The sequence below is a fragment of the Diabrotica virgifera genome, chromosome 7 (assembly GCF_917563875.1).
Source record: "Diabrotica virgifera virgifera chromosome 7, PGI_DIABVI_V3a".
Taxonomy (NCBI): Eukaryota; Metazoa; Arthropoda; class Insecta; order Coleoptera; family Chrysomelidae; genus Diabrotica; species Diabrotica virgifera.
In genome coordinates, this window is record NC_065449.1 from 161,103,670 (window position 1) to 161,121,700 (window position 18,031).

Below are 18,031 nucleotides of genomic sequence, written 5' to 3' on the forward strand. Positions count from 1 at the left end.
AACCAAATGTACAAAAATAAAATACCTTTAATTTACACTAAACCTCCTGAAACTCTCTTTTCCAAGGTAATACAAACAAACTACATGGATTCAAACCTTCCAGGCAATATTATCAACAAAATAATTAAAGACAGGTGGCCTATGTTTCAATATATTTTTACTGACGGCTCCAAAATTCAAAATAAAACCGGATGTGCAATATATCACTGGAATTCTGAATACAAAGAATCATGCCGATTGCCTAACGAAGCTTCAATATATACTGCCGAATTATCAGCTTTATTACTTGCGTTAAAATATATAGCCTCTGTTGGTATGGACAATTATATAATTTTCACCGATTGTAGAAGTATTGTGGACAAACTCACTTCTATCCAATCGACAAAAAATCTAAACCACATTGAGATAGAAATTAAGAGTCTATATTATGATTTTACTTCTTCGGGCAGTTCAATTATTATTTGTTGGGTGAAAGGACATTCTGGAATATTAGGAAATGAAGAAGTCGATAAATTAGCTAAATCTGCAGCTTTAACCAAACAAAACATAAGCAACATACTTCTACCAGTAACCGATATAGATAATATCAGTAAAAACCATTGCAAACAAAATTGGCAACGTGTATATAACCAAAGTACAACGGGAATAAATTTTAGAAATTGCCAGCCACTAATTCCCAATGAGAGATGATTTAAACAAGAATCAAATAGGCTATTTATAAAAACAATAAACAGAATGAGGTCAAATCACGCACTAACCCCAGCATACAAACACAGCATAGGTATTAGTGATAACCCGTATTGCACCTGTGGTGGAATGGGAGATCTACAGCACCTCATATTGGAGTGTGGACTGTACAGACAAAATATTAAAGTAATGTATGAAAAGTTAATTGATCTAAATTGTCCTTTACCTGTCAATTTAAACGAAATTCTTTTTCCAAAAAATAAGCAGACGTTACAATGTCTTTACGAATATGTAACGTCCTGTAAATTTAAATTTTAAATAGGCTTAGATAATAAAATTATAAAATTGTAAAAATATCACACAAAATTGAAAAATGTATCCATTAATATAGTATAACACTCTGTAAATTTAGATAATAAGTAGGCTTAGATATTAACTTAAAATTGTTATTGTAATACCATACAAAAAAACACAAATAGTCTGGCTAATTGGCTCCGTCAAAGCCATTAATAAAAAAAAAACTTTCACCGGTAATTTTTAAATTTATTATTTAATTGTTATCGCTTAATATTTACAACGCAAAAAAGTAATTAAATTGTAATCGATTTTTTTAAGATTTTGCTAATCATTTTGACGTTCTATTGATAAAATATGAATTTCTTACTTCGTATACTTTCACAATTATCGTGTAGATGGCGCTAAGATTAATATATTAATTTATAATTACATATTACTGTAGGTTTTCTTTAAAGACGAACGTAATAAAAGTCCGTTTGATGTTTAACAGTTTTAATTAATAAAATAGATAAGTAAATTACTCATACTATTAAATTGACGAAATTTAAAAGGGTAAAAGTGTAATTGCGACCAAAATCTTACGTGTTCTTATTCTTACAAAAATGAAATGTATTTATAGATAATTTGCGTCTAATCAATATAATACCCGTCTTAATTCGCCTTTTTCTAAGTGTTATACCTAAGAAATGCGTCTGTGGTCGCTGTGATGTTATAATCGACTGACTGTATTCGTTCTCTTTCCCTACGCTAAAACAAACCGTCTTAGGCTAATCTCCTTTTTCCTGTGAAACAACCCAATTAAAATTGGTTCAAAGCATATATCGACATCTTCCAATAACCCAATAATACAAAAATTAGTCAAGCTAGCTCCTTCGCTACTTGTTGATCTTTAACGATCGAAAATAAACTCAACGATTAGATACGCCCACACAGCTGCCCTAAGGGACGGCCGTTCGTTTCGTATTTCTACTAATAATCAAGGAAAAATGATATACAGGGAAATTTAAAATATAAGGTAAACTATTTACAATCCTACATTCGGCCATCCTGTTCGAATTCGACCCGAATTCTGTTTAGTTACCTATCCGCGACTTCATGTACTCTGCACACGTTGAAGTGCTTTGAAGTCCACCATGGTATCCAGATTTCTTTACCTCGTAACTGTCATTTGGATTCACTTGTACTACCACGTACGGTCCTAAGTATTTCTTCTGCAGTTTGAGTCCTCCACCAAACTGTGTTCTCTTTATTGCCACTAAGTTCTCCTTTTTGTACATTCTCGGCCTTTTTTTTCGTAGATCATATCTGCGTCTATTTTCCTCTTGAATTTTGACTAACTGACGTCGACTCTCGTTTCTCAGCATCTCTCTATCTTCATCAAATTGTTTAATTATCTCCTGTTCTATGATCTCCTTCACCCTCAGATCTTCTTTGTTCTTCATCTTCGTTCCGAACAGTACTTCAAACGGCGTCGACTTTATGCTTCTTTGTTCACAATAGTCTTCGAATTCCTTCGCCGTAAATGCGGTACCTCTGTCAGATTTTATACGGAGCGGATTTCCGAAATCCTTTTGATGTCTCTCCACGCATTCTATAACTTCTTTTTTGCTTCTAAGTATACATTTAACGCAATTTCCTATGCAGTGCTCGATTTTTTCTCTAAGATTTGGAATGTAACATCCTCTTCGAATCAAATCTTGTGTTTATGTTACAGCAAAATGTCCTACCTCGTCTAAGCTTCTAATTACTTCTGTTTGCATTCTTTTCCGAATGACTAACAGTTCCTTGCCGTCTTCGTATTTAAACAGAATATTGTTTTTTATAAAGAAGTCCTCGTACAGTTTAATCTTCTCTTTAAAGTCATTGAAATTTTTGGCAACATAAAGTATTACTTTATTAGCCGGGTCTTCCATAATTCCGTCAATTATATATTGCATTATGACTTCATTTTCGATGTTACCTCCGCTACCGCAGCGATCTTGCTTATACTGTCCTCTACGTCTCTAAAAGTTAAGGCAAATGAATCATTCAGTCTGCCTGTCGTCATTTTGTTTGATTTTGATCTATTCCTCGTAAATAAATCTGTCGTTCTTTTATCTTCTCTATTGTCATCATGATTACTATCGTCGTCGGTAACGTCTTTACCTTCTTCTTCGTCTTCGTGATAAGCGTCTTAATCACTATTAAGGTCGTTATCCTCATTATCGCCATCGTCGTCGGTAACGTCTTTACCTTCTTCTTCGTCTTCGTGATAAGCGTCTTTATCACTATTAACGTCGTGATCCTAATTATCGCCATCGTCTTCGGTAACGTCTTTACCGTTTTCCTTGTGATAAACGTCTTTATCACCGTCATCGTCGCTAGCGTCTTCGTCTTCATCGTCAGTCTCGCCTTCAAGATTGAAGTCGTTCAAAAATGAACAAATACGTTCAATCACATCGTCCTCTGAACCAGTGTAGTTCAGAACCAAAAAATGGCAAACTCCTACTAAGTCCGGCGTACTTAGTTTATTTTTCACGTCTTCTATTTTTGTGGAATATTCCTCGGATTCTTTATCCCATGAAAATTTTGTGAAATTCCGCAAGTTCTTCCTTGTTTGTCGCGGCAACCCTTTATCACCGTATGCAACAACATGCAAGGCCTTAACAGAACTTAATGCCGAATTTCTAAGGTTTAAACTAATTTTTGGAAAATCGTTAAGAGTTTGTTTAGACTGCATTTTAAAAAGGTATATAAAAAAAACAAAAATAAAAAGATAAATTATCTTTTAACTAAAAAGTTAGATTATTTTTTCCCGTGTGCAAATTGTATTTGTGAACTGTAGAATTGTAGTCGCTTTTACTCCAAAATTATCAATATCTACTACAAATAGTAACAAAGTTATAATTTAAAATAAATAAACAAAAAGAAACAATTAAAAAAACAAAAAGAAGGCAATCTTTAAATAATTTATGATAGTTCTTTCTCAACATTCACTGTTTATCGTCAAAGTTCCAGTTCACAGCTCCTCGAAAAAAATAATCTTTGGTCAGATTTCTAATTTCCAGACACCAGACCAAAGTGTCTTGACTACTTTTAAAATATTGGAACAAACACACCTGATTTCTCCTTGGTAATACTGCTTGCTATGATTGCGTCTCGTCGTCGTCGTCGTCACTGCCCAAACAGCCGTCGTATTTGCCTAACAGCGTCGTCTACACTGTACTAGCCTGCTACTCCACCAACACAACCATTCACCAAAATTTCACAAAGTCCGGAAGTCACTAATAGTTTAAAAAAGTCTGAAAATCACCAACAGTTTCCAAGTTTCCCGAACAGTCATAAACAGTTTCCAAAAATTACGTCAATTCACCTGAGCCGATTTTTTAATTACACGTCACTTTACGGTATTTCGCGAATTTTACGACGAAATTGTCTTTCTTAGATCCGCGATTGAGCCCCCAAGATGTGGGTTTTCTTTAAAGACGATCGTAATAAAAGTCCGTTTGATGTTTAACAGTTTTAATTAATAAAATAGATAACTAAATTACTGATACTATTAAATTGACGAAATTTAAAAGTGTAAAAGTGTAATTGCGACCAAAATCTTACGTGTTCTTATTCTTACAAAAATGAAATGTATTTATAGATAATTTGCGTCTAATCAATATAATACCCGTCTTAATTCGTCTTTTTCTAAGTATTATACCTAAGAAATGCGTCTGTGGTCGCTGTGATGTTATAATCGACAGACTGTATTCGTTCTCTTTCCCTACGCTAAAACAAACCGTCTTAGGCTAATCTCCTTTTTACTGTGAAACAACCCAATTAAAATTGGTTCAAAGCATATGCCGACATCTTCCAATAACCCAATAATACAAAAATTAGTCAAGCTAGCTACTTCGCTACTTGTTGATCTTTAACGATCGAAAATAAACTCAACGATTAGATACGCCCACACAGCTGCCCTAAAGGACGGCCGTTCGTTTCGTATTTCTACTAATAATCAAGGAAAAATTATATACAGGGAAATTTAAAATATATGGTAAACTATTTACAATCCTACATTACGGAACGTTAAAAAAGAATGTGTGTGTACTTTGTACGCACGTAAGAAGTTATACTTCTACTACATATTATCTGATTTTTAAGACAATACCAAAAATTTAAATAAATAAAAGAACAAAACGCACACAAACACATTGAAAAATGCCACAAAGAAAAAATGATTTCTGAACGATAATAATTGTTGGCAAAAATTTTAAATACGCATTTTCTGAAAAAAATTATATAACAAATATACTTACAATCATAACATGCATAAAAAAATAAAACTTGCATCGGGAATTGAACCCGTGAATTTCGTGGCCCTTTGATTCGTAATCGAAGCGTAGACTCACTCGTCCAATCCCACATTATTTATCATGTGGAAAAATACGGTAACTGAACGTTTTACTGTTTGACAGTTGTTTTGAAAATTAAATTATGTAGTTTAAATTTTGTGGAAGAAAATATAAAAATATAACAAAACAGTAAGAAAACAATATATTAGATGAAGATTGGTAGAACTTTTGTTGGTAATCAAATTAAGTATGTAAATCAAAGCATTGCATACCTACTAGATAAATAAATCTACGCCAAAAAATCATAATTTAAAAATAAAAATCGAACCTAATTTGGGATTTCTCTCTAAAATCCGCATTCTTGAGAAAATAAATGTATGTATTTCAACCTAATCCAAATGTATAATTACAATATGATTATAATAAAAACTACTTACCAAATTAGAATGAGTTTTCCTTGTCCAAAATAGTCCAAAATTCCAAAAATATAGGTATATGAAAACTATTTAAAAAGGCAGTATAACTATTAACTAACTTTTGTTTGTTGTTTCTTTTCACACAAATTTTAAAACGCAACAACCATAAATAATCTAACTACAGCTGTGCCACAGCCGCCATATTGAATAATTTTTGACATGTCATTTGAACATCCAATCAGAACAAAGTTATAATGCGCATGCGCCCGGTCGCTAGGTTTTACCATATAAAAATTCACCCTCTATCGCCGGTAAAGAGGTATAACTTCAAAAACTTAGATTCAGTATTTAAAACGTAGGTATATTTAAGGTAAAAATATATACCACGGCTTTGACCAACTAATATTTTTTATAATTAATGTTTTTAATTTTAATTTTAAATTACTCACTTTGACATTTATGTCAAATTTCCGGTAAACGTTTACAGACTTGCCACTACTGGCGCTCGCGAATTTGTAAATATCCCCTCTACGTACGAGCTCACAGCGTATACGAAAAAAATGAATAGGACCTAATTTTTAGAGTAAATAGTGATCTTTAACCTTGTATAAGTTTTGTTTAAGAAGAATGCATAGGTAATGAGAAAATCGTAAAAACATGCTCGCCAAGGAATAGGGGTATTTCTGCAGTATGTTTTCAAGGATAGGGGTGGTTTCCGCAGGGATGTTGTAATAACCATATATATTTTTGAAAAACACTATTGATGAAGCATATGCCCATATGGATCAAAAAGCAAAAAAAATTTTTTTGTTTTTCAACCCCCCATTTTATTTATTTTTTTCTGCTACAGGGGTTGCACTAGGAAATCGCTTTTGGTGTATATGCATGGGCAATAATAACGTGCAGAAAATTATATAAAAAGTATATTAATAAAGGGCATTGTGTGGAAAGGATTCCAAGAAAACCACAGTCTTTATTAATTCTTCTTTTTTTGGGGTGGTTTTGGGGAAAAAATGGGGGTGCATTATACAAATTTGTAAATAGTACCAGCACATGGGTAATCGCTGAAAGTCTTGTTACTCTATCATAAACGGTTCAGATGGTATAGAAAGGGGTTTTTTTAAATGTAACACCCTGTAATTAAAAAAAGGGCAATTACCCTTAAGTGAAACCTATACTAAAAAATCAGTCACTTATTTGTGAATAATTGTCGCAGGATTTCTTTTTAATTTCCGTTACAGTTAGGGAAAAATATTTTTTTTAAAAACATCTTTTTTAGAAACTTGTCAACTTTGGGGCCCCACCCCCACTAAACGGTGGGTGATAGACATATGCTGTTGGGAAATAAATCGTAGAAAATATAGTCCTCTTCATATTTCTATAAAAGAAATTTTTTGCAAAAGGTGCAGGAAGGGCTACGTTCCGCCAAAACCACAAATTACCCCCCTTTAATAGGGTGAAAAGGGGGGTTCCGGGGCGAAATTTTTTAAGAAAAAGTTAGTTTCATAATAAGCACCCCTTGATATACCAGAAAAAAATAAAACATTACTTGTGTCCATTTTGCAAGGTTCAACCTCTGTTTCCTGCACTAAAATATTAACGGCAAATATAATTTTAGGTATCAGAAAGCTTTAACGTATCTTGGAGTTGCACATGTTACCGGCTCGAGTGATGAAATTTTAGAAACTTTGTAAGAATTTGTGTGCGAAATTTATAGTTCAAAAAATCCATCAAATATAAATACAGCACGATTTAAAAATAATTTGCACAAATTTTAAGGCTAATAAGGAAAATGAGCCTTTTAAAAAATATGTTAAAAAATACCCTGTCTACATAACAACTTGCCTCAATTACAGTTGTTGTATTTGTTTGCAAAATATTTTTGCAAGCATCCTACAGAATTTTCTTTATTTTTGAACATTTAATTTACTTTAAAAAGATAACAAGTTGTCTCAAAAATATTTTTTGTAATAAAAACTTTTACATACTTACCTATTTTGTTAATTTAGCGGTTGTTAAAAAATAACCGCTTCCTTGCAACCAGACCTGTATTAGGATATTATGAAAATTTTTCAGAATACCTCAAATACCTACTCAAAAATGTCTACTAGCTCTCCTATTAACAGTAATTTTTTTAATGACATGGACTTTATGTAAATACATAAATATTAACAGTAAATACTTATACTACATTTACGTCAACATGCAGTAGAAATAAACAAACCAAGACACGTTAAATGCTATTAGGAGCACTCACGAATCATAATTTACAATGTATGTACACTGCGAGGCATAAGTTAAGGATATAGAAAATGTATTCTCATTTTCATATTTGATGTTTTCGTAAACAGATTAACGGATTTCACTAATTACTTTTACGCGGTTGTGCAAGTATTTACTCAAACTTTTTTTTGTATTTATACCGGGTGGAAGAAAAGAAATGTTTTTCTTATTTTAAGTTTGAAACACCCTGTAGGGAGAACGAGGTACAAATCTGAGTACCTATCTTTAGAAACAAAGAAACTGGCAAAGAAAATAGGTGGTTTTACTCCTTAACATGTATTTTAACTGAAACAAAACTAAATTAACAATAAAAAATAAGAGTTAACAAAACTTTAAAAACAGAGAGGCACATAACGTAAATGCTTCTTATCGACACTTATAAGAGTTATTATTTATTGTCGACCAGATAAGCGGTATGCACAGCGCAACATAAGAGAGACGAGATTGTTTAATGGAGGCTGTGTGATGTTTTGGGGTAGAATTTCCCTGAAAGTAATACGGATTTGGTGTCTACGTGGGGGTTCGTCAAATAGCGAGAGGTACATTACACATATTCTTTTTCTTTGAACAATCTTTTCCTTTCGCAGTATATATGTAAAAGTTCAAGTTGATTCTCAGTTAGAGTTGACTATTCCTATTTCGAGTCAACTCCAATAAAACGAGCAGTAAGAGTTGCTTTCAAAAATGAAAAATTTTATTCAACTTTTACTAGTTGAAGTAGACTGTTCGTAACCCTTTTTAGTAAAAGTAGATCGCGGGAAAAATAGATTCAACTCTAACTAGTTTGAGTTGACTATTTCTGGATCAACTCAGTAAATGTAGATTATACGAGTATAGTCCCACGTACTTTTTTGATGAGTGTGCGTCTCTTGGTCTTGGTTTTGACTTTGACCGTTTCAACTACTTATCACGATTTGAACATTTCCAGTCAGGTCCCCCGCAAGGTTGAGCGGCACCCGCGTGCTGGATATATTTTGGCGCCCTTTAAATCTACCTATATCCAATTATGAAATAAATCTGTAATTTTTTATTTTTTACTCTTAATAAAACAACAGAAATTGGAAGAACTCATATTTTATTTTTTTTGTAACTAATTTACTGTTAATGGAAAAAAACAAATAAAACGTTAATATGTAGGTATATTAGTGAAGGACGTAGGCGTAAAATTTCGGGCCAATGTGTTTTAAATGCATTAATTTTTCTCGAATCCTAAAAAAATAAGAAGTATTTTTGAAAAATTTAAACGCAGAATGAAAGATTACATTATTACCGAGGGCCGTAAGTCCCTTATAATGACCAAAAAGTACTTTTGAATGAGATATTTGAAAAATTACCTTAAAAATTACCTAAATTTTCCCTTTTTTTTTTCACTCCTGTAATTTATTAAAATAAACAATAGAGAAGTTTTCAAGGACTTTCAGCCCTCTTTCATTTATTACATATTAGTTTTCTCAGGATTCAAAAAAAAATTAATGCATTTATTAAAACACATTGGCGCGAAATTTTGCGCCAACGCCCTTAAATCTAAATTGAATTAAATGATAATTTTGAAAATGATCTCTCATGGTAAAATGAGGATGATTCTTCATGAAACAGTGATATTTGGTAATGATGAAGTTAGATTATTTTCAAATATATATTGAAGAATATCAAGTAGATCTGATGAGTTGGGCAATTAAAAAACCTAATTATAAAGCTTTTATCTCTCTAAATAAATCAGTTGCATCAATCTTTACTTGATCAATCGTTTGTTGAAGAGCAAGACAATGTTTTAAAATATCATGGTCACTTAATGTAAAAAATCACTGAAAAAACCAAAAACATTTTCATAATAAGACATTGTATCAAATCTACTATTTAATGAATTTGACCAATTATTCTAAAAAAAATAATATTTTAAACACGCTTTTTGGATCATGAAATGTTTCTTTTCTATGTTCATAATCGAAAAATTTTGGTTTATATTTTCGTCTCACGATATTTAACGAAGGAATATAATATATGATGAACAGCTGTCAGTTTTCCCGCTTGGGCAATTATTCCTTCAACAACATTTTCATCTCCGTAATTTTTTTGGTCTTTGGCATGGTACAGTTGATTTCACATTCAGATTATGGTGTAATGTGTAGTGTGTGTGTGTGTTAAGTAAATGTCTTGTTACTTGAGTAAAGTCGACTTCATTGTCTTTACAAAGAGACGCTAATTGGATCCGAACGTCTGCACTCCCTTCACCTATCCCACAAGGATAGAAGTTATTTATATTAACTGATTTTTAATAAAGAAACATTTTATACTCAACTGGGATTCACAACTCAGAACCCTTGGATCCACAGGTCGGCTCTCTTACCATTGAGTGATGCACTGCAGGCGGACGCCCCTATTTGGTGGACGCCAAAATGAGCTTTTTGCTGCTGGTGTTATACAAAATACATAGGTACTTCTAACCTATCCACTGTCAAAATTTATTTTTCATAATTTGAATTCCTCGTCTCCAAAAACCTCAATGCCAAATTTTTATGAAATTATTTTAATTTCAAAAATCCACGCAAGTTTCAAATCTGGACAGAATATTACAACAAGTTTTGACCTGTAAATAAGTTTTTACTATTTACGAATAAGTACTGCAAAATAGGTATTCCGATATTATACTGTTTTAAAAAATAGTAAATTATTAACACCAAACCTAAAATAAGAATTTAATTATTTTTTCACTAATAACAAAATATTTCCTTTATTTTTGAAATTTCTCCAGATGTTCGTTAAAAATGTAAAATTAAAATTATACAAAAAATAAATATCTCGTTAAAATAAATATTTCTTATTTGCCAAACCTTCGGTTTGGCGCCCTTTTGGGGCTGCGCCCGCGTGCATGTCACACGTTGCACGCCCGGTTACGGGGGCCCTGTCCAGTAGGGTGGAGCGCAAATTTATTTTTTCGAATTTCATTTTCGCGGGGTGCGGAATTGATGTGTCTTTCATTTTCGAATGAAAAACTTAGATGACATTTTTTCGTATTTTCAGTCTGAAAAGTGCCCCACGGTGATTGAAATTTTGGAATTTTGTAAAAAAAATTTTCTAAAAAAAAATTCGATAGAGTCAACTAGAGTCAACGATAATGTTTTATTCATTTATTTAAGCTATTAGGACTATAATATGAAGAAAAATAAAAATAAAAATAGCCAATATAAAGTAAGAAAAATGACTACAAATTAAAGGATAACATAAAAACTCATTGCGAACGGTAGTCTTTCTTGGTATCAAATTTAGGCATCAAAAGGCATGATTTGAGCTTATTCTTAATGAATCCGTGACCCACAGAGAGCAGCACTTGCTTCTGTAACTAATTTGACACACCTTTCAGAGGATTGTGTGTGACACGGAATTTTTCCGTGATGGCTTATGATGGCCTGAGATATCCTTTCGGTACTTAAATTCTTCGTAAGTGGAGGTTCTTTCTTGGTTTTCCAATCTACCATATCGATGTAATCATCGGCATCCATATTTAAAGTAGGTATGTACTTGGAAAATATGTAAGGCTCCTATGTATGATGTCTCTCTGATCTTCAATATTCTGCGGAGTGCAACTTCTCTGACGTATTGTCTGTTTTCGGCTAACATTCTTCTATGACTGGGAACATTCTTCAAGTGGTTTGGCAAATAACGCGACAATTTTATCGTATCATATAAATGTTTTGGCACCAAAAATACAAATTGTCCTAGTCTTGATCCTGAACCACATAGGAGCATAGACCGTTAGTATAAATGTGCTTAGTATAATTAAGTTTTCTGACGGAGTTTGGCTTGAGACATATAATCTCAATATCCGATTAACCATTGTCAACCATCTAGGGTGAACTAGTTTAGCAGGATTTTTTTTCACAAAATTTTCATCACACTGTCCACTATTGATAAACTGACATATTTGTAGTAGATATAGTTAATCGGTGCTTAATTCCTGTGTCGATTTGGTAATATCGGGCAACGTATATATAATTGCATGAAACGAAACAATGGGTAATACTTCACAGTTAGTAACTGCCTTGCCGATGGGAGCTGTAAAACCTTTTGGTCCACTTCTAGTGCCATCTAGATGTTGAAAAAGATGACGCAATGTTAGTTCATTGACGTGCAGTTGGCATACGAACCATTAGAGTGGAGGTGGAAACTTGATTTCCAATAAACGAATAACGCCACCTTTGTTTCCTTGGTTAACAACAGTTCCATCACAACCAACAGCCATTATTTGATTTACATCGATAGAGTTCGAGGAAAGGAATGTCAGAATAGAGTTACAAAGTAGTCTTAGCTTTAGAACGAGCTTTTCGAGCAAATCGTTTTCAGTAATGAGACCAATGTCGTGGAAAGCTGCAGAAATGCTTGCTATTCTAGCACGATCTGAAACCCCAAACCGACCTATGTTCTGGCAACAACCGGAAATCTGACATCAGTCATTGTGAGTGAAGAAGTGGAAATAATCGATTGCGATTGGAAGTCCTCAATTTCACCGCTTTTGTTTAATGTATCTGGCTGTTGAACATACGGTCGTATCTTTGAAGTTGTAGGTAATCTAGAAGTACTAGTAATGGATTCCACCCTTATTTGCAAGACTATTTTGTTCTTCACGTTGCTCTTGTTGATGTAGTCTATGTAAATCCATCTCAATTTTTTGGTCGCTTCACGATCTAAACTATTAATCATTATTTTATGGTCAGTTCGTTGGTCGATTAAGAAATTTCGTTCCGGTATTGGAATCTTTCGGTTTCTAGGACAGTTGCAATCTCTGAACTCTAAACATTTGCAAGTTGCAATATCAAACAATTTCTTGCTATCCTCGCCAAACTTTAATAGCTTCTCTTTGTAACCGTCTTCGTCCTTCCTGCCTTCATAAGGTTTCAATAATGTTATGTACTTATCGTTTAAAACTTTAATAATTCTAGCTAATATTGTTTTGTGTTCTACTTACTTATAATTGAAATTGAGTGGGAGAGTGAATGCCGACTTCTGTGACAGGTTATAACTCTTTTGTTGCAGCGTTAGGTCAGGGGGTTGGCGCGAAATTCAAAATAGTAGCGCTGGGGCAGTTATTCTGATAAAAATATAAATAAGTGTTATTAAAGTTTTCGATTCATATCCTAGAAGCGAATTGATACCGCACCCCACGTAGGTAAAAATGCAAACATTTTTTTTCAAATTTCAATATTTGAATCACGTTGGGGCAGATGTTAGAGTCATAATATAAAAAAATGACAATTAACTTTTTCAATTCTTTCCCACAGTAGCGTCGATTCCGCACCCCGCGTTTGTAAAAATTATTATTTCATTTTTCTCCATATACCAGCGCTCCACCCTACTGTCCAGTAGGTAAACATTTTAACATTTAATTTCTAGAATCGGTTGTTTGTGTGAATTAACTCTTACTGCTCTTACTAAATGACATTGGGAAGAGTATTATTTTTCTAGTTGGAGTCTACTTTTACTAGTAAATGTTGAATATAAATCTTCATTTTATATTTATAATCAACTTTTACTAAAACCAGCCGTTTGCGTCGACTCGAACTAGGAATAGTCAACTTCAACTGGATAATCAACTTGAATTGTAACATATATACGAAATAATCTCATCTTGGTGGTATGATAAGGCATGGCCTCCTCACGTATGAGAGTCGGCAGTCAGTTAAAACACATATTAAAGAATAAAACCGTCTAGTTTTTTTGTTATTAAAGATATCAGAGAAATTAAAAAAAACAAAGTTTACAAAATAAGAGACTACAACATAGTGTCGACGCATAATTACCTTTTTACCTTTTCCTCCCTACAGGGTGTCTCAAACTTTTGTTTTGATTAAAACACATGTTAAACTGCAAAACCGTCTATTTTCTTTGTTTCTAAAGATATCAGGCACACTCAAAAAACAAAATGTTCACAAAACATAAGACTATAACAAGATTCCAATGTGTACTCATTAATGTACTTCGTCATCCCTACAGGGTGTTTCAAACTTAAAATAAGAAAAACATTTCTCTTCTTCCACCCGGTATAAGTACAAAAAAGAAGTTTGAGTAAATCTATGCACAACTGTGAAAATACTAAAGAAATATCTGAAATAATAAAAAAATAGCGGAAGCTGTTAATCCGTTCACGAAAAAATCAACTATGAAAATGAGCACAAATTTTCTATATCCCTAACTTATGCCTCGAAGTATATATATACATTGTAAATCTCAAATCATGGTTTCCAAAGTTTATACATTGTAAATAATTATGACTCGGGAGTGCTCCTAGTAACATTCAACGTGTCTTGGTTTGTCTATTTCTACTGCATCTTGTTTCTGTATTTAGAAGAATTTCCTGTATTTCTATATTAGAAGAATTTCCTGTAGCTGGCTGTATACCATTAATTACAAGTAAAATTTAATAAAAAATTTTTGATTTGGTAAAAGGTATATTAGTTTAAAAAGCCCCTATAGGGCTACAAACATATAAACAAAACGTTTTCGCACTGTAACAAGAGTATCATCAGTGTTACAAGAACATGGAGAGCCAACCAAAAAATACAAAGGTCAAAGCCTTTCAAAAACAGACTAAAAGTCTCATATAAGTACAAACATGGCAAAATCCAAATGATGAATAAAATTCCTATGGCAACGGCCCTAATGACAAGTTGCTTGTCACCTCTTACAATATTATGACCTAATTTTTACCTATTGACCCACTTACCACGTGTGGGAGTCATATGTTGCCCTAGGGCCGTAGCCATAAGAATTTTACCATCTCTTGGATTTTGCCAGGTTTGTACCTATATATGACTTTTAGTCTGTTTTTGAAAGGCTTTGACCTTTGTATTTTTTGGTCGGCTCACCATGTTCTTGTAACACTGATGATGCTCTTGTTACAGAGCGAAAACGTTTTGTTTATATGTTTGTAGCCCTGTAGGGGCTTTTTAAACTAATATACCTTTTACCAAGACCAAATTTTTTATTAAATTTTAATTTTGTTCTTATTTTCCTTTCGAAGTCACTTTTACATAAGCATACTTATTGTAGTGAATACACAATAATAGACCCATGTTCAATTTTATTTTAGAGCTCAAGATGATGCGCTTCAAGAATTACTGAGCTATCAGCTAGAAAAGATTAGAAAAATGTATGATTATATTAAAAGATTAAAACAGGACCTAATAGACTGTGAAAAAATATTGGGTAGAAAACTGAAAGACTTGGAAACTGAATATCAGTACTTTCACAATTCATTTAATGTATTAAAACTGCAGCTTCAAAAAGATCAACAGGTATGGACAAGGATCTATTATATTATGTAGTCGAAAAATGTCTTAAAATGTCTTCTTCATATTATTTTATAGTCAAATAAGTATTATGGTTAATACTTATTTGACTGTATACTAACCGGCAAAATAACGTAAAAGGTGGAAAACATAATACATTGTGAATTAAAAAGAGATGAAACTAGTAGAGGTGGAAAGTATCGATATAAACCTATAAATTAACATTACGTTACATAGCTTCCCACCTTTAGACGTATCGGAGGAGTATGACAACTGTCACTGTGACAGGAGAATTTTATAAAATACTCCTGTCAGAGTGGTATAAAGGTGGGAAACTATGTAATGTAATGTTGTTGTTATTTGTTTGGGTTTATATGACTGCGGTCACTAAATCCATTCGCCAATTTTACTATTTTTTATTTTATTCGTCATTTTTTCGTATCTTATCCTAAAACTAATACTAATATAATAAACAATTCTACTAATAAATCATTATTTTTGTACTTTTTTTAATAATTTTTTATATATTTTTTTTATTTATTTTTTTCTAAATGATGTTCTCAGAGTTCCACAGCAAAAACTGCAACATTCTTCTTTAGCCCTCTACTTAATTCGAAAGCTATTTTACTATGGACTGTTCAAGTTCGTCATTCATTTTTATCTACATATTTTTTATATTTTTTTAATTATTATAATTTTTTTTTCTATTTTTCTAATATATCTTTTTTATAATTTTTCTTTCTTTTTTTTGTTTTTTTTTTATTTTTTTTTATTTTTTTTATTTTTTTTTATATTTCTTTTCTTTTCATTTTCTTTTTTTTTGAAGTTATACTTCTTTACCGGCGATAGAGGGTGATTTTTTTATATGTTAAAACCTATCAGCCCGGCGCATGCGCATTATAACTTTGTTCTGATTGGATGTTCAAATGACATGTCAAAAATTATCCGATATGGCAGCTGTGGTTTGGAGGTAAAGGTAAACAAATGTATAATATATTAGTTTTATTGTTGTGAGGACAGAAACAAAAAAGTTTATAATATTGTAGTGACTTTTAAATAGTTTTTAAAAGCAACAGGTACGTAATAATTGTTAATGTATCATGGGTATAAACCTACCTATTTGATCTGCCAAAATACATAGTATGTAATACTTTTATTTATATAATTTGATTACCATCAAAATTTCTATCAATATTCACCTAATATATTGTTTTTTTTTTACTCTATGTTTTGTTGTATTTTTTCAATTCTAAATCATTTCAATTCAAAATTAAAATAATTTGATCAATTTTCAAAATACATATCAAAATATCACAAGTGTAATCCGTTTAGTTAGTCGATCTTCGTAAATAATGACACATAGTGTCCGTGGCTAAGCGGAGAAGGCGAAGGAATTCCAATACCCCGCTCTTATCAGCGCTGGTTCGAGTCCCAATAGCAACTTTCTTTTTTGTTTTTTTTTAATACATTTTATGATTGTAAGTATATTTATTATATAATTGTATTTTCAGAAAATACGTATTTAGTTAAAAAAATTTTCGACAATTAATGTTCAGACATCATTTGTGGCTTGTTTAATGTGTTTCTGTGTGTTTTATTCTTTTATTATTTTAATTTTTGGCACTGTTCTAATAAAAATGTTTGAGAAGTAGTAAGTATAAATTAGTTTAATATTTAAACAAAATATAAATAAAAAGTATATTAATTTCGTTTAAATCATATAATAGAAGTATAACTTCTTACGTGCGTACAAAGTACACACACATTCTTTTTTTTCTTTTCTTTTCTTTTTCTTTTAACATATAACAATTTACAAGAAATACTTACTCTATATTTTACAATTACAATTTAAGCTTAATATCTAAAATATGTTTATACAATAGTCGGTATACCAACTCATTATTTTCTAATGTTAATAAATAATTTAAATTAATGGGATGGTGGACATCAGTCAAAGAATACAGTGAATTTAAAAACATATTAACTTTATTAGAGATAAGAGAACAGGTCAAAATTATGTGTTGTAGATTGCCCAACTGTCCACAAATACATTGTGGAGTATCAGCTATATTAATTTTAAATAAATATGATGGAGTCAGACAGTGGTCAAAACTCATTCTGCATATGGTTCTTGTCATATCTTTTGTCGACTCCATTTTAGAAAACCAAGGTTTATCCGTTATATAGTTTCTGATTGATCTGTAGTGGTTTCCTGTATTTATGTTTTCATCAATATACCTTTCTTTCCATTCTTTCTTAATCTCTTTGAATAAATTTGATTCAATATCTTTTGGCGTACAAAGATAATGGGTCAATACTCCTTGTGTCACCGCGTTTTAGCCAATTCATCTACCATTTCATTTCCAGTTATTCCACAGTGGATTTTAACCCATGCCAACTTAACAGATGTTCCTTGTTGCTGAAGTTCTTTAATATTATTTATGCACACCTTCAATATTTTTTAATGCATCTGTATATAGCATACAATAATCTTTGAACATTTGTGAACTGTCTGAGATAAACACTAATTTTCTTAAAGATGGAGGCAAATTACTATAGTCCCTTAAAAAGCATACCTGAACTTGTTCCATAGTATTAAAGTCGATATTATAATTTTGGTGTATGTCATATTTATAAAGTTGTTTATCATATATTATCATTTTTGAATATAAATCTACTATATTTAGAGTTTTTTTTATCCAATATTTTTCTGTCAAGTCTGCTAAAAACAGTTGATGTATTT

The 18,031-nt window shown here is 31.9% G+C and overlaps 1 protein-coding gene across 1 annotated transcript in view; it reads left to right on the forward strand.

Moving 5' to 3' along the window:
• Positions 1–18,031, forward strand: part of LOC126888383 (dynein regulatory complex subunit 2) — a 155,947-nt gene that overhangs the window by 36,923 nt on the left and 100,993 nt on the right. Inside the window, exon 4 of the mRNA XM_050656584.1 lies at positions 15,090–15,294. Within this exon, the coding sequence (XP_050512541.1) occupies positions 15,090–15,294 (205 nt within the window). The remainder of the gene's footprint in view (positions 1–15,089; positions 15,295–18,031) is intronic.